Source organism: Nyctereutes procyonoides, unplaced genomic scaffold (assembly GCF_905146905.1).
Source record: "Nyctereutes procyonoides isolate TBG_1078 unplaced genomic scaffold, NYPRO_anot_genome, whole genome shotgun sequence".
Taxonomy (NCBI): domain Eukaryota; kingdom Metazoa; phylum Chordata; class Mammalia; order Carnivora; family Canidae; genus Nyctereutes; species Nyctereutes procyonoides.
Window position 1 is genome coordinate 21,539,889 of NW_026575120.1, and position 21,540 is coordinate 21,561,428.

At 45.1% G+C, this 21,540-nt stretch overlaps 1 protein-coding gene across 2 annotated transcripts in view; it reads right to left on the reverse strand.

Moving 5' to 3' along the window:
- DNAJB6 (DnaJ heat shock protein family (Hsp40) member B6) overlaps positions 1-21,540 on the reverse strand; it is a 74,151-nt gene that overhangs the window by 23,249 nt on the left and 29,362 nt on the right. For both annotated transcript variants that reach the window (XM_055334613.1, XM_055334614.1), the window contains exons 2-8: positions 19,969-20,059; positions 16,998-17,107; positions 14,475-14,534; positions 13,625-13,735; positions 2,960-3,091; positions 750-891; positions 121-191 (exon numbers count right to left, since the gene is read on the reverse strand). In XM_055334613.1, coding sequence (XP_055190588.1) covers positions 121-191; positions 750-891; positions 2,960-3,091; positions 13,625-13,735; positions 14,475-14,534; positions 16,998-17,107; positions 19,969-20,033 — 691 coding nt within the window. In that variant the 5' untranslated portion in view covers positions 20,034-20,059. The remainder of the gene's footprint in view (positions 1-120; positions 192-749; positions 892-2,959; positions 3,092-13,624; positions 13,736-14,474; positions 14,535-16,997; positions 17,108-19,968; positions 20,060-21,540) is intronic.

A 21,540-nucleotide genomic window follows, 5' to 3' on the forward strand; every position in this document is an offset into this window, starting at 1 on the left:
CGTTTGAAATCTTCAAAAAAAAGCGTTCCTGTCAGTCCTCAATGGTGCCCGTTACAGCTAACATTTCTGCTACACGCGTGCGTTGTTACTTGTTATCCAAGCGTAGCAGCTGCTCCTTACCATTTATCGTTAAGGACTTTAACTGGCCGTTCTCTTCAACTTCTACTCTTTCTTCACCATTCTCCACAATTCTGAAAGATAAATTGCATTTCAAACTGTTTTTAAAGTCAGTACACACAAACTTAAACTGTTTTAAAAAAGCATAATTCCCACTGACGTAGATCAAATCACAAATTTTGAGGGTTAAAATACACAGCTAAAAGCAACCGACTGATAAGACTTCTTTCTTAAAATACATTTATTCTAACAGATAAAAGCTCTGTCTCAGATACTACACAACTGAACACTACATACGTGCACATGTACCAATAATGAAAACAGTAAATGTTTACTGGTTTTTGACTTTATCATTCTAGCAGTGCTAAACCAAAATTACTATGTATTACTATGTTACTGCGTATTTTAAATGTGGCTCTAAATAAAGATTACTTCTCATATGTAACATTAAGCAGCAGTTTAAAAGGGAAAACTCTAATTCGGACATTGAAAGTAAAAGATCCCACCGGTGCCAGATTTAACATACAACCTGTACTTCGCACTCGGGGGCGGGAGGGGTTGGCAAAGGAAACATGGCACCATGACACATTATACCTACTTATTTAAAAAGTGTATCTAGATAACCACTGTACCTCTTTGTAGTGATTTTTCTGCCATTAACCATTTTAGTAGAAGTGGATATAGATTTGAAGTTGCCCATCCCACTACCACCAAATGTCGTGGAAGAGAATGAAGTGAGGCCCCCGTGACCTGGCGATGCGAAGGAAGTAAATCCTGTGGGAAGACAGGAAGATTAGAGACCAATATGTCCATACTAATATAACGCAAGTATGAGTAACAGGAAAACCACAGGGCAACAGAGCAAACCAAGGAGAGCCGAGCCGAAGCAGAGCGGCCACAGAACCATGAGGAGGAGGGAGGAGGGCAGGTGCTCCTCTGGATGTTGGATAACAGGATAACCCTCCATCCCCCAGGCATTCCTGGGTTCTATTTCCTCTCCTGTCTCCCTTACCCAGCACTGTCCTGAGCCCACTGGCATCTCACCCTAGTTACAGGCGACCAACTCGGCACTACGCACCACAGAGGAGTAGGATGGCGATATGTGTTATGTTGCAGGACAGAGCAGCTTCGCCAGCACAGAATGCCAACCCAACCTGCTTACCTTCTCCTTGCAATGGGACCATGTAAGGGGTCAAACTCTGAATTATTAAAAACCTCAAGTAATTTTAGAAAGAATATTGCCAACCATTACTGAAAAAGTACAGATCTACATAATTCATTTGTGGACAACATTCTCATTTATGGCAATCACACTACGATGCTAAAATCCCTGATTTCCACAAGTTACACTAAAGCTAACCAACATACTGAGACTGTTTTACTTATTTCAAGAGCTTACTACTTGTCCCACTTTGAAAATATTCACATAAGAACAAATCCCCGGGGCAGCCCCGGTGGCACAGTGGTTTAGCGCCACCTGCAGCTTGGGGTGTGATCCTGGGGACCCAGGATTGAGTCCCACGTCAGGCTCCCTGAGTGGAGCCTGCTTCTCCCTCTGCTGTGTCTCTGTCTCTCTCTCTCTCTGTGTCTCGAATGAATGAATGAATGAATGAATGAATGAATGAATAAATAAATAAACAAATAAATAAAATCTTTAAAAAAAAAAAACAAATCCCCATACTCCCTCAACAAGTCTCCTGGAAGGTCTGCACCCACACATACCTCATGACCCATCAGCCATACATTTCTTAAATGACGTACTATGTTGTTATATTAAACCAGCTTTCTTTGACTCCCCCTTAAGCCTGAGCCAAGTCCACCTTCAGCATACCACAGATGTTCCCTAACAAAAGGGTCTGCTGTAGAGGCCACCTACAGTAGCCCTCCCTACCCAAGTCCAATCAAACCAACCATTTACATCCATGGTGCTAACACAGCACTTGAAGGGGAAGAAAACTGTGAACTTTGTGTTGCAGGGCAGCCTTCCTTAACAAGCACTGCCAATTCCTACCATGTAGCACTTGAAATAAAAATCAGAGCATCAGAAAAAACAAGAGCTCCTCTTGAGAGGAACTATACGAAATGCAAAGAAAAGATCCTTAATCTTCAGGTGAGATATATAATTATACCATGCCACATGTATGTTGCTCCAATAAGCTGCCTTTTCTTTTTAAAGATTTTATTTTTCTTAAGTAATCTCTATACCAAACGTAGGGCTCATACTCACAACCCAAAGTCACATGCTCTACTAAGACAGCCAGGTACCCAGGTAAGCTGTTTTTAAAAAGACCACTGGCCACTGTGTGTGGGCAGGGCAATCTCTCTCTCTCTCTCTCTCTCTCTCTCTCTCTCTCTCTCACACACACACACACACACACACACACACACACACACACACGATTGTAAACCCCCCACCAGTGGACTCCAAGTGGCCACAGACACCCACAGGGTGGTGGGGGAGTGGCCAGAAGGGCTGTGTTATAGACCCACCTTCTGATCACATCACCCTGGACTCTCTTAGAATACCACTGTTTTGATAGCTGCCAAGGTTAGACAAAAAAGGAATTCAGAGACTGTGTACAAGTGGGTTTTTTCAGTTATTTACCCCAAATCAATTCCTTTTAAACAGAAATTTCATTAAATGTTGACCTTAGAAGTGGATTTTCAGGTAAAACATTCCAGGGAACATTAGGAGGTGGAAATGTAGGTTAACAAAGCACCGACTATACACATAAAACTACACCATGACTATTCTACAAAGGAATAGACTCAAACTGCTCTGAAAATTTATCAACATTAATGTCTGTTCAGATATTGGACATTAAATCTAAGGATTTAATACCTGTATCAAAAGAAGAAAACCCTCCTCCAAAAGACGGAAATCCACTGAAGGCGGAGAAGAACGACCCCGTGCCTCGGTTCCTGCTCCCACGGGGTACTCTTCGGCTCCCAAAGAAGTCCTCAAATGGGTCTTCTAAAATCAAAGACATAGTTTGTAAAATCTTTATATTTTTTTCATAGGAGCGCTGCAGTAAGGAGAAATGGGTTAATGCCTTATAACACATCATTCCATCAGAAGCTTAGCTAAAGAGAAACCAAAGTTCAAATAATCAGCAGCTTTACTCATTTCATTCAACTACAGCTAGAATACATTAAAGGAGTAAATAACCAGACTATTGATATAATCACTCTATATATACAAATATAAAATCGGATCACTAAAGTGCACATCAAAATCAGAGAGCTGTGGAATTTTTTTCTTTCAAGATTTTATTTAAATTCAAGTTAGCACATATATACCACACTGTTGGTTTCATGGAACCTGGGCTGCCTTACTCAACATAATTCAGAAATAAAAACAAAAATGGACTATTCTAACATTTGTTTACATAACACATGGAGGTTATAGCAAGTGAGGCAAAATTTGACAGCTGAGTCAAAGGGTTTAAGAATTCCATTTACTTTCTTGTAAGACAGACGACTCAAAAACATTTTAAAAAGAATTAAAGTCAAGGGGATCCCTGGGGTGGCTCAGTGGTTTAGCGCCTGACTGGCTCAGGGCGCGATCCTGGAGTCCTGGGATCGAGGCCCGCGGTGGGCTCCCGGCATGGAGCCCACCTCTCTATCATAATTAATTAATTAATTAATTACCAGAGTTAAAGTCAAATCTGAATAAATGTTAATTGGCAGACATTAACAACAATGTGCTCTATTTAAACAGAAGACTGGGATGCCTGGGTGGCTCAGCAGTTGAGTGTCTGCCTTCATGATCCTGGAGACCCGGATGAGTCCCACATCAAGTTTCCTGCATGGAGCCTGCTTCTCCCTCTGCCTATGTCTCTGCCTCTCTCTCTCTCTCTCTCATGAATAAATAAAACTTTTTAAAAATTTTTTTAAAAATAAAAATAAAACAAGGCTTTACAGCTAGGCACCGTGTTCCTATTAGAGATACCAAAATGCTCTGAAAATAAAAATAAGATTAGCCCTGATATTTTTCTGGTTATCAGTTAGTGAGCTAAAAACGAAGAAATTATACAGACTTTTAAAAAATGCACTGCAGCTCTGTGAATTCACTGGTGGATTTTCAGAGAAATAGAGTAGCTCTGCATGAAATAAAACAAGGAACCCCAGTGGAGGGTAAGAAAAAAATGCATGCCAAACAGAAACACACCCCAGGCAGCACAGAAACTACAGAATCAGGGTGGTGTGTTCTGAACCATCCGGCAAGAGTGACTGAAGCATGAAAGCTCATACAGTGGGGTGGAAAAATGAAGGAAAACGAGAGTCCACATGACCAGGCACCAGGTAATGAGGACTGGCCCCATGCAGAAATGGAGGTTCACGATTCAAGAGGGCACAAACACAGAGACCTGAGAGATGTGGCCCCTCAGGGAACACTGCCTCGTTCCGCAAAGATGCACAGGAGAGCCAGGGTAAGAACAGATGGCTGGGCAAGGCAGCTTCTAGCAGGTCAGGATAAGGCCAAAGAAAGAGTGTGAGTACAAAACCTTGTTCTCGGCAGATGTCGGCTGGTCTACTTTATTTAACACTACACATCTAGGGAGATGGGCCTGAAGACACATTTAGAGAAACTGCTTACTGCTGCCCTCCTGAAAGCTCTAGAAAGGAGATGTCAGGGGCAGGAGGATGGCCTATGTGCAATCCCAGTACAGAGACATGGCCCCATCGGCCCCCCAAGAGACAGCGGGAGTCACAGAGGGTACAGGGTTAGAGGGGCTAACTGCTGGCAAGTCAACCCCCAGACCCCTGGGGTGCCAACTTCATTCCCACCTTGCACACTAAATGCTGCCCTTCACAAAATAATTTTATGAAAACCATTTATAACCTACTTTGTAAATGGGGCCACACTTACAGTTCCCCGTAACAGAAGTATGAATAGAAGTTCATCACCGAACTTTACTAAAGCAGTAATACTGTGAATTTCTCCGGAGACCTTATTCAAAAAAACCCAAGCAGTCTGTTTAGAAAGCACTCTTTTCCTTAATACCACAGCTTACACACCAGCAATGCCACATTTTGTCAGTTACCCTGATGTCCACCACTCACATGGAGAAACAGAAACATGACAAATGCAATTTAAGCTCCTTGTGTAATTTCTGACTCTCACTTAGAAATGAACACCAAAAAAAAAAAAAAAGAAAGAAAGAAAAGAAAAGAAGTAGTGAACACCAAAAACGATGTATGTAGCCTGTTTCAGATTTCCAGGACCCATGCAGGAATCCCCAAAACTATGCTGCTCTGCACCCCGAGACTTCATTCACAATAAATCCTACCATGTTTGTCCTCCTAACATACTCAGTCATAATATCAGCAATCAAACCCTCAGCACTGTTCACTGTTCAGGGGCCACGTGGAACCACCACCAAACACATGCGCCCAAACACACTCTGCTAAATGAAGGCCTGCCACCAGTACATGAGCCCGTTCTTCTGAATCTACTTCAAAAGCTGGTTTAGAAGGAGGGGTAAGGGGCAGCCCCGGTGGCACAGCGGTTTAGCGCCGCCTGCAGCCCAGGGCGTGATCCTGGAGACCCTGGATCGAGTCCCACGTCAGGCTCCCTGCATGGAGCCTGCTTCTCCCTCTGCCTGTGTCTCTGCCTCTCTGTCTCTATGAATAAATAAATAAAATCTTAAAAAAAAAAAAAAGAAGAAGAAGAAGAAGGAGGAGGAGGAGGGGGGATAAGGCCAGTCACTTTTCAATTTGTATTTTCTATTTTTTTTTTTTTTTTTATTTTATCTTGGGATGCCTGGGTGGCTCCGTGGTTGAGCATCTGCCTTTGGCTTAGGGCATGATCCTGCAGTCCCTGGATCGAGTCCCACATCGGGCTCCGTGCATGGAGCCTGCTTCTCCCTCTGCCTATGTCTCTGCCCCTCTCTCTCTTTCTGCGTCTCTCATGAATAAATAAATAAAATCTTTTAAAAATAAAAAAAATGTATCTTTTATCTTATTTTGTTGTTTCTATTAATACAGCCTAATGCTTTTCTACGATTCAGGTAGTCATTTTAGTCTGTAAACTTTACTTACCATCTTTCAAATATTAAAGTTACACAAGTTTAACCCTGGAAATGCAAAGCCTCAGTTACAACAGTCAAGGTGACCTGAAGAAACATATTTTTAATATCGTGCAGATGTTGTTACAAGTTGCCACTGTGAAATTAGACAAATCTTTATTAAGAGATTATCTTGTTCTCTTTCATTTTTTTTCTTGTTCTCTTTCAAAAAGCAGTTAAGGAGTATGTACCATGACCTTTCAAAATCTTCAACCACAAATTAAATACAATCAATTTTTAAAAACTCTTCAACCCAGCAATTCTATTTCAGAGAACATCACTCATCTCAAACATGGAAACATGTCACTGCACTAAGAGAATTCAAAGCATTAATTATGTACTAAAATTTGAAAATAACCAAATTTTCCAAAAGAGGAGGTGGTAAAATCGAGCATTTTAAATGTACATTTATATGCACATTTTTAAATGGTCATTAAAGTTTGGGCTTTAGAAAAAGGCAGAAAAGAATATTTATGTAACACACTACAATTATAATACGCGAAAAATGTTAAAGTGGATTTTTATTGGTAGTGAGACAAATGTTGATTATCCCTCCTTACATTTCCCAAATTCTTGAGTATGTTATTTTTGAGATTAAAAAGCCTAAGTATTTTATTTATATTGTAGAAATAAACTGTAGTTAAGACAATGTAACATAACCATATACACTATCAAGTATGATTTCCCTTTCAGCCCAGTGGGCATATAAACCACAGCCTGCTGAGGTGTCTGCTCAAGGCCAAGGAAATGTGGAGCATGCAGAGGAGGAACAGACCCCTGAACGATGAGGAGTTAGGGGCACTGACTCCCTCACACAGTCAAAAATCTGAGTTTAACTTTTTTTTTTTTAATTTTTATTTATTTATGGGCAGCCCCGGTGGCATAGCGGTTTAGCGCTGCCTGCAGCCTGGGGTGTGATCCTGGAGACCCGGAACTGAGTCCCACATCAGGCTTCCTGCATGGAGCCTGCTTCTCCCTCTGTCTGTGTCTCTGCCCCTGTGTGTCTCTATGAATAAACAAAATCTTTTAAAATATATATTTATTTTTTCATGAGACACACAGAGAGGGAAAGGGAGAAGCAGGCTCCCTGCAGAGAACCCAATGCAGGTCTCGAACCCAGGACCCCAGGATCACGCCCTGAGCCAAAAGCAAATGCTTAACTACTGAGCCACCCAGGCGCCCCTGACTCTCCAAACGCTTATCTGCTAATAGCCTACCATTGACAGGAAGACTAGAACACTAGCCTAGAACACAGGGGATTCAGATTCTGTATGTTGTGTTACACCCCGTATTCTTTCAATAATATAAGCTAGAGAAAACCAAATGTTAAGAAAATCCTAAAATAGATTTACAATACTGTAATCTATTGAAAAAAACCTACAAAAGTGGACCTGCGCAATTCAGACCTATACTTACAAACATCCGTTTCAACCACATGCAACTCCTTAGTAGACCACCAGGAGTGTCCCCTTTTTGTTATGGAGGTTTGTGCACATGTTTTAATATGTTAAGCAAACATCTTTGTTTTCTCGCCTCTCCTATCCCCTACCATGTAACCTAAGACATACACCTGTTACAGTATTTCAGGATCTCACCTCCCTATCAGGGGAAAAAGTGTATTTTCGGGCACAGACAGGATAGCTATCATGTTGGGCAAAGAAGTCAGCCTGTGCTATTGTCTTTATCTGGAGTTTAAGTGTCATAACTTAAGGCAATGAGCACAGGTATCAAGTTCACGGGGGGGGGGGGGGGGGGGGGGGGCTAATTTCACAGGTGATGAAATTAATTTCACATGGCAACCTGAAGCGGCCCAGGATGCTCAGGTCTTTGGTTAGTTATTACGCTGAGTGTCTCTGAATGTGTTTCTGATGAGGTTAACAGGCAGATCAGTAGAGTGAGCAGCACATACTGGCCTCCCTGCAAGGGTGGGCCTCGTCCAATCTGTTCAAAGGCTGAAAGGAACAAAGTAAGAAAGAGAATTCTACAGACTGATGGGTTTTCAACTGGTTTTTCCCGCCTCATGGCCTTTGGACTCCAACTCAGACGCAGCTCTATGACCCAGGCCAGACCAACAAACTACATTAAAGCTAAGGATCAACAGAGTCAAGACACTAGCTTCCCTTGGAAAAGGAAGCTGAACACAGGGGGCCTCCCGGGGAGTGTGACTCAAACACGGCATGCAGATCTCCTTACAGGGTCCACACCTGTGGTGGGATGGCCAGCCCTGCTGTTCTCACGGCCCAGAGCCCCCTTCTCCAGAAGCCAGCGATTCCTGCTCCCTGCCAGGGAGTAGGGCTAAGGGACTGAAGGCAGTCACAGGAATAAAGGACTCCAAGTCCCTACAAAGCACACAGTAAACAAGTGAAGAGCCAAGGATCATGAGTAGAGCATCCACCCTCACTTGCCAGCATAATTTTAAGTGAAAATGAACTATTTCCAAATGCCAGTTCCATATACTAAGAGCAAAAGTTCTCAAATAAGTACAGAACCATACACCGTTACCATAATCTGACCAGAGCACTAGGCCTCCTCCAAAGAGAAACAAGTGGAGAAGCCAGAGGGGTAGCAATACTCCCTGACCCCCATCTCTCCTCAGGACCATGAGCTCTGTGGTCATGACACCAACTATAGCGGGAAACCAGTCTAACACGATGTACTTATGTGGATTTTTAACTCTAATTCCTTGCCTTCAGTCAAATTATGCGTGTGCAGGGATGCCCAAGGGTGGAGTCTGCCCCTGAGTAACTAGAGGGGGCACCTGCACCTCTCCCACCACCTCTGACTTTGACGTTCTCTTAGCACATCTTACTTCAAACACTTCCCCCTTCTTTCTCCTTCCAAAATGTGCTGCTTCTAAAGCAGACAACTCTTTATGGAGAAACTACATTATAGGATGGAGTGTGGCCCCTCAAAATGATGTAGGTCCCCTGAGCCCCAGGCCCCCTGACCGTGACCTTCTTTGGAAGGAAAACAGGGTATTGGTGGATGACGGGTTAAAGATGAGCTGGGGGGGGGGGGGGTGCGGTCCAAATCCAGCATCACGAGGGTCTCCACGAGGGGAGGATATGGACAGGGACACACACACACAAGGGGGCACAGTGTGATGACACAGGGAGGAAATGCCACACGCAAGGACCATCTGAGGCCATCAGACACCAGACAAAGAGCCTGGTGGAACAGACAAGCTCTGCCCTGGGACCTGGTCCTGGCCACCCCCACGCCTCCAGGACCAGGAGGCATGGGCTCCTGTTGTCAGTCCCCGGCCTGTGGGACTGCTGCAGCCACCCCAGGACACCATCCAGGCCTGAAAGCACTGGCTCCTGGATCTCGGTGAGCATCATTTCTCCTAGAGCTACCCCCCCCCCCACCCCGCTGCTGCCTCCACTCCCTCCAGGCCAGCCCTGGTGCCTGAACAAGGACCATCTCAGACACTAGTCAGTGGGCACAAACATTTTATTCCATACACGCAGTTCCCGCAGGCCACCCTGCCTCACTGTTGCGCAGGCAGCCCTTCCAGCTCTGGCCCGCTGTCCTCACTCAGCAGTTCCTCGCACTCCTCGCTCAGCTCTTCCTCATCCCCTGGGCTCGCCTCATCCTCGCTGGACACAAACTCCAGCTCCTCACTCAGCAGCTCGCCCTGGCCCCGGCTACAGCCTTCACTCAGCTCATCTTCACTATAGATATCAAGCTCCTCGATAGAGATCACATCCAAAACCTCGCTGTTCTCTTCGCTCTGGGAGTCTTCGGCCGAGTCCTCAAACCCAGGGTCCAAGTCCTCACTCGCCACCTCCTCGAACCCTGGGAGAGCAAAATGACGGGCTCACTAAAAGTCAGAGCTGGTTCTCAACACTTAGCTATTTCCCGCCTCAATAAAATTCCACTTCCCTCCAAAAGCCCGCTTTCCCTGAGGTGACCTGCACGATCCTTTCTCCATGGCCAAGGATTTTTTCACAGACAAGGCTTACGAGACTGATGCCGTTATGAAGGGCAAACAGGCTAACCTGAATGGGCTCTCTGGACATGGTTTTAGGTTTTAAAGTGTGCCCCTTGCTATCCACCATGAGAATAAGAGTAAATAAAAATGTGAAGTTATACCCAGACGATTTTTCCCAACAGTATTCCTTCTGGGGCTCTAATAACTATGAGATACTAATACTAGTTACTCATCCATCTTAGAATGTTGAGTAACAGTGCCCTGAAAGAAGTAAATGATGAACAGATCACCCTAACTCAGATTAATGCAATCCCTTCCAATTCACATTTGGACGAGAGCTAGCTCTGGCATGCTCAGGATTTGGGAAAGGATTAGAATCGGCTGCCCACAAAGGTACGGCTTGCTCCCTGGATCTCAGGGTCAGCACTGTGTGCAGGTTCTGGAAGCCCTGTCACTGCCTCTCTGGTTGCGGAGGTGGGGGGCAGTTGTGGTCGCCAGGGCTTCGGAGTCAGCCAGGCCCCAGGCCCAAGTGCACCCCCAGCATGTGACAATTCTCAGCGGCTGGTCCTTCAGCACAGAACTGCTTATACTCCATCCAACACCCTCCACACCTCAATCCTTCCCACGTGCTCGCTCACTAGCTCTCTCAAGTTTTGTTCCCTTTCGTTTAGGGAGTGTGACGTCAGACACGGAATTTTATATTCTGATACTCGGCAAAGGGCTTAGATTTTGACCTACTTTTCTTGGAAGGCACAAGGAGAGGAGGGGGGACAAGTGTGAAAAATTAAGACTAAAAACAATATGCTACTACAAATGGACATCACAACAGAGCTGAGTAAGTAGCATGTAGATGCTGGCTCACGCCAAGTAAACCGAAGCCGAAGCCCCCAGCCCTACATGGAGACCCAGACTACACATACCCCCCGCAGGCTGTACCGTGACTTCATACATGTAGTAGCCGTGGAGTAGCTTCTTTTCCTGTGTGGAAATCCTTAGAGCCTGAAAATGGAAGTCCCCTAGAACACCTACAAGAACGGATTGAAGAAGTATCACTGCCACACTAATCATGGGCAATATACAGGAAATGCCTACTGTTAAAATTTCAGAATCTAAACCAGAGCATCTCAGTATCTAAACCAGAGGTCCCAGAGGTTAGAACTACAGTAAGACTAGTTACCTCTTAAACAGGACTGAGTCCAAAACAAGAAATTTCCACCAAAATGTTCCTTGTGTTCACAATCTCCACGAAGTTCACATGTAAAGATTTATAGATGTGTGTGCGTGTGTATATCTATATATAGATATAGTGATGGTGAGGGGCATACTTTATATGTGTATCTATATATAGATATACACACACATCTCAATTTAGAAGATGTGAAAGTCAGGAGATTTAAATAGCTGATAGTGGGTTAAAAAAAACCCACAATTCCACAATTACTTCCTCATTTACACCTAATTACAATCTTCACTCTAGGGATCCCTGGGTGGCGCAGTGGTTTAGCGCCTGCCTTTGGCCCAGGGCGCGATCCTGGAGACCCGGGATCGAATCCCACGTCGGGCTCCCGGTGCATGGAGCCTGCTTCTCCCTCTGCCTGTGTCTGCCTCTCTCTCTCTCTCTCTCTCTCTCTCTCATGTGACTATCATAAATAAATAAAAATTAAAAAAAAAATAAACCTCTTTCTTTAAAAAAAAAAAAAAAACAATCTTCACTCTAGAGAGAACTAACTGCTCAATGAAAGTCATTTTTACTGAGAAAGCTTGGCCTATCAGACCATTTTCCCAAGGAAAACAAATCTGGTTACAATTCAATCACTAAAGGATTCTTCCTCAAAACAAGTCATGAGAATATAAAGCATGCCTGGCCTCAAGCTCCAAGGTCAGCCTACTTTGCCACCCCCACCCCACACTGCTGACGGCAGGAGAACCAAAACCCTCAGGGGCAGAAGATCCTCACTTGACCACCAGGAGACTCACCCTATCCAAACAGGATTTCACCCCACACTGCCCTGGCTCCCCGAAAATACTACATGTGAAGTTGGCTAAAGATTGTGATGAGACACAGAAATAATATTTTTTTAAAGATTTTATTTATTCATTAGATTGGGGTGGGGGGTGGCAGGCAGAGACACAGGCAGAGAGAGAAGCAAGCTCCGTGACTAAACCCCTGAGCCACCTGGGCTGCCCCACAGAAATAATTTTAACACAGGAAACATTAAATTCCTTGTATTTTCCTTACAGTAAGATTTCCTACATACACGAAAGCCAAGTCAAGGATATACCTAAGAAATATCATACATTTCATAAGTTAAAGGGGAGCCTTCCCGATCCATCCTCTCTCATGTCTATGGTAGCAGTATGGAAGCAGAAGTCTTCAAAAGACCAATCTCCTTTCCACCCCTACTTTAGCCTCATTACAAAGTCTGTGGATGAAAAAGCTCATCTATGCTGATATGTGTTATACTACTACCCATCTCCCTCCATCAGCTACTCTTCAAGTCAGGCCATACCACGGTAAAAGATAAGGAAAATCTCTATGGACCCCCACCTGAAATAAACTCAAAGGCCACACCACTGAAAGGGCCCCATACCTACCAGACATGGCAGTGAATTACTCTCCTTCATGCTTAGGATGGGCAAGGGTCCACCGGTTTCTCCCCCATTATGTGTAGACAGAAACTCTCTTCTCATTTCCCTCCTGGAGGGGCGCAGGTGGTGCTCGGGCTCTCTGACCAGGCTCCAGACCACAACAGACCAAAACACAGGTTGGGTCCCCCACAGGGAACCAAGACAGACATGGCTGCGCTGGACACAGTGAGCCCTGGCCTCCCGTGTTTCCCAGCACCCCAGACAGCTCTGGAGATGGACAGAGAGCTCTCTCAACAGGCGGCGCACACCCGCTCCACATCCTGCCTACGCCGCAGATGAAAACCTGGCATCGGGCATCAGTGCCAAGATGTGCAGTTGATGGGAAAATCCATTCTGCAACGAATCATCAGCTGGAACACCACGATCTCCTTTTGCAAAAACTACTCTTAGCAAAGAGTATCTATGCTGCCTTGTTCTAAAGACGTCTTTTCACACAAACTGTGAACTCAACAGTCACAACATACCACAGTGGGAGGAAAGAGCCAGTGTCCTCTGAACAAGATCTGCTACAATACCCAGTGACTCCCCAGAGCAACTCGGGGCAAATTCACACACAATTCCATGCTCAACAGCCAACGGCACTTCCAAGGCCCCAGCATCTGCATCCTTACCATTGTCTGAGGGGGGAAAACGGCAGTTAATTAGGGCCATACATAGTGAAGAAAATGAGTATGTTCAAACCTTTATTATTGCAATGCGCATGGTATTGAGAATCATCTTCCAGAGAGGAGGAACAGGATGTTACAAACCCACACTGCTTAAACAAAGGCAAATACGGTGCCACGATGATGGAACGGAAAAGGCTATCCATCTCATTGGAGTCATGGACACGCCAAAGGAACAATGAACTTACCAAAGAAGTCAAAGGAAAAAGGGTCCCTTCCACCAAAAAATTCCCTGAAGACATCATCTGGGTTACGGAATGTGAAGCCAAACTCAAATGGAGTGTCAAAACGAACTCCACCTACAATATACGAACACAACTTTTAGTTTATGAATTCTGGTGTTTAGTATGCAGTTACTTACCTACAGAACATTCTATAAAATTGGGACCTTAATGTAATAGAAAATGGCTCATCCATTCATGGATCTGTTTTGCCACACAAAGACTGCCAGTGGCTGACGGGGAGGTCAGAGCAGCATGGCCACCAGCACTCTTGCACCATCTCTACAACCACCACCTGCATATGGATAACGTGGTTTTCTCTTGTCAGGAAGCGTCATGCACACCAAGCATAGAAACATTCACTTACACTCATCACCTGGGTCTGTGCTTAATCTGCAGCACTGACCTCCCAAGGCCCGCTGTGGGGCTGAGGGTGCGGGCCATCATGGGACATCTCCTGACACAAGCACCTGTGTGAGGCCGCCACCACAGGCAGCAGGTCTGTGGGTATGTGTGTTTGTTACACCCTGAGGACATTCTGACACAGGGTCAGGTAAGTGATGTGGGTGCACAAACTCAGTGCATTGGAGCAGGGCTATGGCGGCCTCCAGGGCTACAGAAGGGAGGTCAGCACACATGCGGCCGCTACACGCGGCCAGTCCTCCCCTTCCGTTGGTATGACACCCTGTCGCATGGTGAACACACCCGATGCAAGGAAAATGCAAAGTCCAACCCCTTGTGGAGACCAAGACCTCCGGTGGCCAGATGGCCTCCTTTGCTCACTACAAAGCCAAGAGAAAAGTCAACTTTTACGTACCTCCACCTCCACCATTTAGTCCTTCTTTGCCGTATCTGTCATAGATGTCCCGTTTTTTTGCTATAAATTTAAAAAGGAGAGAGCATAAGTTAAGACCAAGGTCTTTTTCCCTCAGAATTCACATATTTCCAAAGCTATAAACCAACAAACCAATGCAGTTTTCAAGGTTTCAGTGTTAAGGAGTTAGGCCTCCCTTACTTTACACAAAAAGGGGGAAGGAAAAAAACAAAATATATCTCCTTACAAACTCAGAAAAATTTTTAAGTAGTGTGAAGTTTAAAATGTGATTATAAAAAAGTACTTCTAAAAAATAAAAAGTAAAATAAAATAAAAAATAAAATAAAAAAGTACTACTTTCAGCCTACTATGCAGAGATGTGGCTCACACATACATTAAAATCACGCAAGTTATAAAACTATTCCAACTCTCGAAGTATACCGTCTTATAACCAAGTCCATTTGCAGGGGGACTAAGATCTGCAGCACACAGTGGACAGGGTGGGTGGGGCCTTGGTGGGGCAGGAAACCGATGTACTTAAAAGCCAGATGATAGGTGCTCCAGTGGCGCAATCCGTTAGCGCGTGGTACTTGTAAAAGCCAGATGAAGAGCCAACCCCAACCCCGTAGGCTTAATCCCCTTGGAAGAGCAACAGCCCAACCAAGCCTTGAGGATCCTCTACTGTCCTCTGTCCTCTTGACTCTCTACCTTCTAAAACAAAGAACTGCAACTGCAGCTCTTAGACACCTTTTTTTTGATACTTCCCCCCAAAGTATTATTTATTTTGCTGTGTGGTAAGATAACAAGAGTTATAGTGGAAAACAGGTGTACAAACAAACCACTGAAAGTCAGTTCGGGGTAACCAAGCGCTAGTAAGAATGGTAAGCACACCTGTGAAGGTAACCCCTATGCTGGAGGCTGCATAAGAGACATGAAAATACACTCTCCCTCAGAAAGGGGGAGTAGGAGGAAACAACAGCGTCTTTATGAGAATTTAAACGTTCTCTTCCTGACAAAAATCAAGTCTGGGTTCAACCTAAAAATAGAGAATCAGCTGACTAAAATAACAAAAACAGTTTAGGTTTCCTCCTCCATTGTTTTTAATCATTCCTGGTCTGTGAATCCACAAATCCAGAAGTGTTGATCAGCACAAACAAGGACCAAACAAGACAATAATGACACTGAGGTCCCACAGTGCTCCAGGTCAGTCTGTTCAGAAGCTGCAATCAGGGTGCCTGGGGGACTCGGCAGTTGAGCATCTGCCTTCAGCTCAGGTCATGATCCCAGGGTCGAGGGATCCAGACCTGCATCGGGCTCCCTGCTGAGCAGGGAGTCCACTCTCCCTGTCCCCCACCTCTGCTCATGCTCCCTCAAATATTTTTAATTTTTTTAATTTAAAGATTTTATTTATTCATGAGAGACACAGAGAAAGAAAGGCAGAGACACAGGCAGAGGAAGAAGCAGGCTCCACACAGGGAGCCTGATGTGGGACTCCATCCCAGAATCCCAGGATCACGCCCCTGGGCCAAAGGAAGGCACTAAACTGCTGAGCCACCCAAGCGTCCCTAAATTTTTTAAATCTTAAAAGATGATAAACCCACTATCAGTTTAAGATCTTAAATGCCACATTTTTAAAAGACTGCAATTATCAGTGTCTATGTGTTTCCTAATAACAAGCTGCTCATGAAATAAAACATCTGGGACTTTCTTTAAAATAGAAGAAGAGACGTATTCACAAATAAAACAAAGATGCTCCACGTGTTATTAGCAGCAGTGGAAGGCAACTGGCGGTTAAACGGAGTTCCTCTAAACTCAGAACTGCCTCTCACTGACGATCCTGCCTGACGGATATACTTGGAGGAAGCACCCATGCCCTGCAGCCAGTAAACCTCACTGGTGACCCTGACCCCCTGTGGATACACTTGAAGGAAGCACTGAAGCCCTACAGCCAGTGAACCCTATTCCAACCTTCTGGGTACCCTGCCTTGACTCACCAGGTCATTCAGTGCTCCTTCCTGGCAAAGCAATGTCAGTACATTTCCAGTCTTCTAACAAAGCTCCACAATGCTCTCCCAAACCCAGGGCCCACACACACGTTTCTTCACCAAGAACCTGCTGATTGAATCTAACAGCTCACCTTCCACTTGATTCATGAAACCAGGCTAATGGATCGGACTTTTCAAAAGCCTACACTTTCCAGTTATCTATGCTCTAGACCCAGGGGCGAGGGAAGCAACACCTCAAAGTCTGGAGATGCAATGACCCAGATGGAGTCCTACGCTCTGATCCATCCTGTCAGTCCTCAGATCAGTGTCAGTAACTGTTTTAAAATAGCCATCCTGAAAGAAACTGATAGAAGCAGGGTACCCCACAGCACTCACGGGTAACTGTATCAAGTATCTGCCAGGGACATGGGTCAAAGCTTCACAAGGAAAGAAACTTTTCTCCGTGCCCAAACCTCAATCAGCCAAATCCACACTCCACTAAGCCCTGGGGAAAGTCCGAGCTCTGGATAGGTTAACTCACCATCTGATAACACCTCATACGCCTCAGCTACTTGCTTGAATTTCCTCTCTGCTTCTTCTTTATTTTCAGGGTTTTTATCTGGATGCCACTTTAGGGCCAGTTTCCGGTACCTTGGAAAGAGTAAAAGGGCACTGGTCACTTCCACGTGCAGGTCACTTCCATGTGCAGAAATCCAACGGCTATGAAACATCATGAGGTTCATAAACCTGTGAGATGAGGGTCAATTCAGGAGTAAAATCTCCCTTTCCCCCACACAAGACAAACAAGTTCTAAAATCCACACAGCACAATACAAAACCGAGAGATACAAAAACATGGCAACATTTGAGGATCAATGTGTGCAGGTGAACTCCTGGTCGTGCAGCTGAGAGAGCAGAGGCAGAAGGCAGTCTTGGTAAGGGGCCAAGGGTCCAGCACCACAGCCCTGGTCCCCAGCCTGTCGCCTCCCACAGCAGTGTGGCAGGGGTGGGCTGTAGCAGCTCCATTTACAAAGCCACCCCGTTCTGTGCTCAAGACTCACTGAAGCCTCCAATTAACAGTAACAATTACAGGGATTTATTTAAAAAAAAAAAAAAAAAAACATCCTTTTTAAATACAGTAAAAAAAAAATCTCTTCTACTTAACTAAACATCAGCACCGCATCTGATATGAGGTGGGGGCAGGCTAGAGGGGGAGGGGTAGGCCCTGCAAAACCTAACATGAGGAACCAGGCAGTCTTCCTACACCTGCAAGTTGTTAACATAAAGGTGTTGTGGTTCAATTTAACATTTTAATCAAAAACCTTGGCTTGAACTTCTTAAAATATGGTTAACACTGGACTCTACAACACTAAAACAATATTTTATCTTTCTATCACCATGGACCTCAACATGCAATAAGCAGACCAAAACCCCTGAAATGCAACAGATCCTGGGCAAAAATTGACAGACCATGTAAAAGACCAAGGAGAAAGAACAGTTCATTTGCACTAGTGTGCTCTTTGAAAACAAAGAAATGTAGCAGAATCCAGGGTAGCTTTATCTGTACACGTTTTATGAAAGACTACTCAATCTTCTTTGGATTCTAGGCACAATCCATGAAATGGGAAGAGTATCGGATGTCTTTTAGCATCAGCCTCTGAACTGAAGTGTGACTTCACAGCAGTACTTGAGCACCAACGCAGGCAGGCTAACCTGTGGAGCGAGGAAAAGCACAGGGCCTGGGACACAGAGCCAGGTAAGATTGTAGGTTCCTCAGGAGAAATGGTGAGGGAGAGCAGCCACACACGGTTACTCCTCCAATAGAAGCTCTTCTGGTCACTACGCATGAACAAAGCCTAGAATCCACAAAATGGACTAAAAACATGCACCACTCACAGGTGCAGTTCTGCTCATTAAAAATAAATAAGGCTAAATCCAGCCTAAGTTAGTATTAATTTAACTGCACACTTAATGGGAAACTCTTACTCTATTTACAGGAAATAGCATTTCCTAAGTTCATACTTCAAAGCATCCTGAAGACGCTAATCGATCCCTATTCTCATAGGTAACTAAACCAACTACTTTCTGTGTTTAGAGTAACAAAGGCATGTTTTTCCAGTGGTTAATAAAAATAAAAATACTGTGGACATACTATTCAGGAAGAATACGATTATTTCCAACTAGTCACTGTTGCCCGCGAGCTGTGAGCAGAACTGTTAACAGAAGTGAGAAGCCCCAAGGCCCACTGGTGACAGCCCAAAGGCACTTCCTGGGGGCCAACCTACTTGAATTTCCTGGCTGAGGTTTAACACAAGGATATTCTGCAAACAGCTTCAGGTAGGCTGGCTGTAGCAGTCAGGCTGCTATCTTTAGCATTTTTCAATGAACTATTTGATTCAACCCCTTAAATGTGGGATACCTGGTTGGCTCAGTTAAGCATCTGCTCTCCATTTTGGCATTTTGGCTCAGGTCATGATCCCAGGGTCACAGGACCAAGCCCCGTATTGGGCTCTGCCTGTCCCTCTCCCTCCTCCCTGCATACGGGCTCTCTCACTCTTGCTTGCTACCAAATAAATAAATCTTCAAATAAAAAACCCTTAATTTCCATCTGAGATCTATGAAGTCCAGTAGCATAGACTTGTGTATTAATAAAAATGTTTGGGACGCCTGGATGGCTCAGCGGTTGAGCGTCTGCCTTCGGCTCAGGGCGTGACCCTGGGGTCCTGGGATGGAGTCCCACATTGGGCTCCCTGCAGGGAGCCTGCTTCTCCCTCTGCCTCTGTCTCTGCCTCTCTCTCTCTCTCTCTCTCTCTCTCATAAATAAAATCTTTTTAAAAAGTTTTTTTTATAAATAAAAATGTTGGTTCCTATAACAGATTGAAATTATTCCAAGCTGAGTTTTATTAGTCTCTCCAAGCTAAAATCTGTTTCATAACATTTCTTGCTACACATGAAGGTCAAATGAATTAGATCCAGTTCACCTTGGCCACTTGTGCCCTCAGCCTTGCTCTGTACAGGCGCCAGGCCTGGTCACAAAGGCATGGGTTAGGCTGACAAACCATACCATGGACCAGATGGGTTCTAGTGGTACAGTCAGGGACCACACGACAAGGATTTTTTAAAGCAACTACACCAAGGTGGTTATAACACCATACTCTTAAGAGTGCCAGGTGCCAACTCAACTCCATTCCAAAAATCCAAAGTCAGAGTTCTCCAGGATTATCTCACATCCTCACTAAGTCTGATCTACTTTAAGCAGCCAACAGAATCCATGTCCCAAGGCAAAGTAACAGGAAAGCAGGCGACCTTCTTATTCCTCAATGACAAGTGACAGGACGGCCTAGGTCTCAGAAAGCAAGAGTTAATTTGTTAACTACTCTGTCTGGAGGTAAAATTACACAGCAGCATTGAAAGAGTGTTATTACTACATGGTCCATTTCGATAGATAAAAAGTTACAATACCCAAGTACCAGCGCACAACAGATTTATTATTTCATAAATATAATTACTTACGCCTTTTTAATATCCTCAGCTGAGGCATGTCTCTGCACGCCTAGAACTTCATAATAATCCACCATGTTTTAACAGGCTGTTGGAGTGAGTCCTGCAATTAGAAATCCATGGTCAATGACAGGACTGCCAAGGCTGGGTTCATTGTGGGGGGAAGGAACTCCGTGAGGTTGGGGGGGGGGGGGCTGGAGAGAAGACGTCACCTCACCTGAGCACTAACCACTAGCCTGTCAGACTGGGCCCTTGTCTGGGAACAGATTCCAAGACTTGTGCCCTAAGACCCTTCTAGATATAGAATAAAAAGCCCTGAAATAGCCTAGTAATAGCTGCCTAAACTAAAACAGAGGACTCTGAGGCAGACACTCAGGACCCACTTGACCACCAGCTGACAGGCCCTGTGTGAGTATCTTGTTTTCCTGACAAGAGCTGTTCTCAGGGAGCTTTGGTTACCTCCTTCATTCAGTGCATTCCCAAGCCAGCCATTGGGCAAGACTGCACAGCCACCAGAATGAACACACTGTCTCAGCGATAGGGGACCCACACAAAGACTGGGGATGAGCTACAGTAACCCCCCATCCCAAAGTCCCGGGGAAAGAAAAAGAAAATGTCTGACAACACAGCTTTATCCCCTGGCTTCCAAGTCCCAGCCATCCACCACACACATAGATTGCTGCCCTGTTGTCAACACTAATTAGAAGGCAGCCTTACAGGGTGCTTGGGTGGCTCAGTGAGAAAAGCATGTGCCTTCGGCCCAGGTCATGATCTCGGGGTCCTGGGATCAAGCCCCACATTGGGCCCCCTGTTAAGTGGGGAGCCTGTTTCTCCCTCCTCCTCTGCTCCTTCTCCTACTCATGCTCTCTCAATAAAATCCTTTAAAGAAAAAAAAAAAAAAAAGCAGGCAACCCTGGTGGTGCAGCGATTTAGCAATGCCTACAGCCCGGGGTGTGATCCTGGAGACCCGGGATCGAGTCCCACATCAGGCTCCCTGTGTGGAGCCTGCTTCTCCCTCTCCCTGTGTCTCTGCCTCACATGAATAAATAAATAAAATCTAAAAAAAAAAAAAAAAGGCATCCATACAGATCACGCCTTCGGTGGCAAACTAGCAGCAGAGATTGGCCTCACAGTTATCCACATCACTTCACAGGGCAGGATAGGGACAGTCGGCTCTGCCTGTGCCACCTCTAACAGGGCTGGGCCCTGGAGCCCAGAAACCAAGGACATGTTGCCTCTAAGTGAAAGCTAATGAGCTTACTTCTTTAACTCTGACTAAAGCAATTCATTCAACCACTGACCAGACACCTACCAAGAACAGGCCTATCCTCTGATGGTCACGCTACCATCACCCAGGAAAACAGGCCCTACAGTCAGGATACCCTGCCCACAAGAGAAGCTGGGCTCTGTGGCATCCCCAGAAACTATACTATCAGACTTCAGAGACATTCTGACTCCAAGAGAGTATCTGCAGTTAGTCTTCCTGAGGCTGAATGAGGTCAACTAGCAATCATTCCCACTGCTCAAAACAAGATGCATACACAGTTGTGTCCAATGTTTGGGGAGCAACTCCTAGCAAAAAAA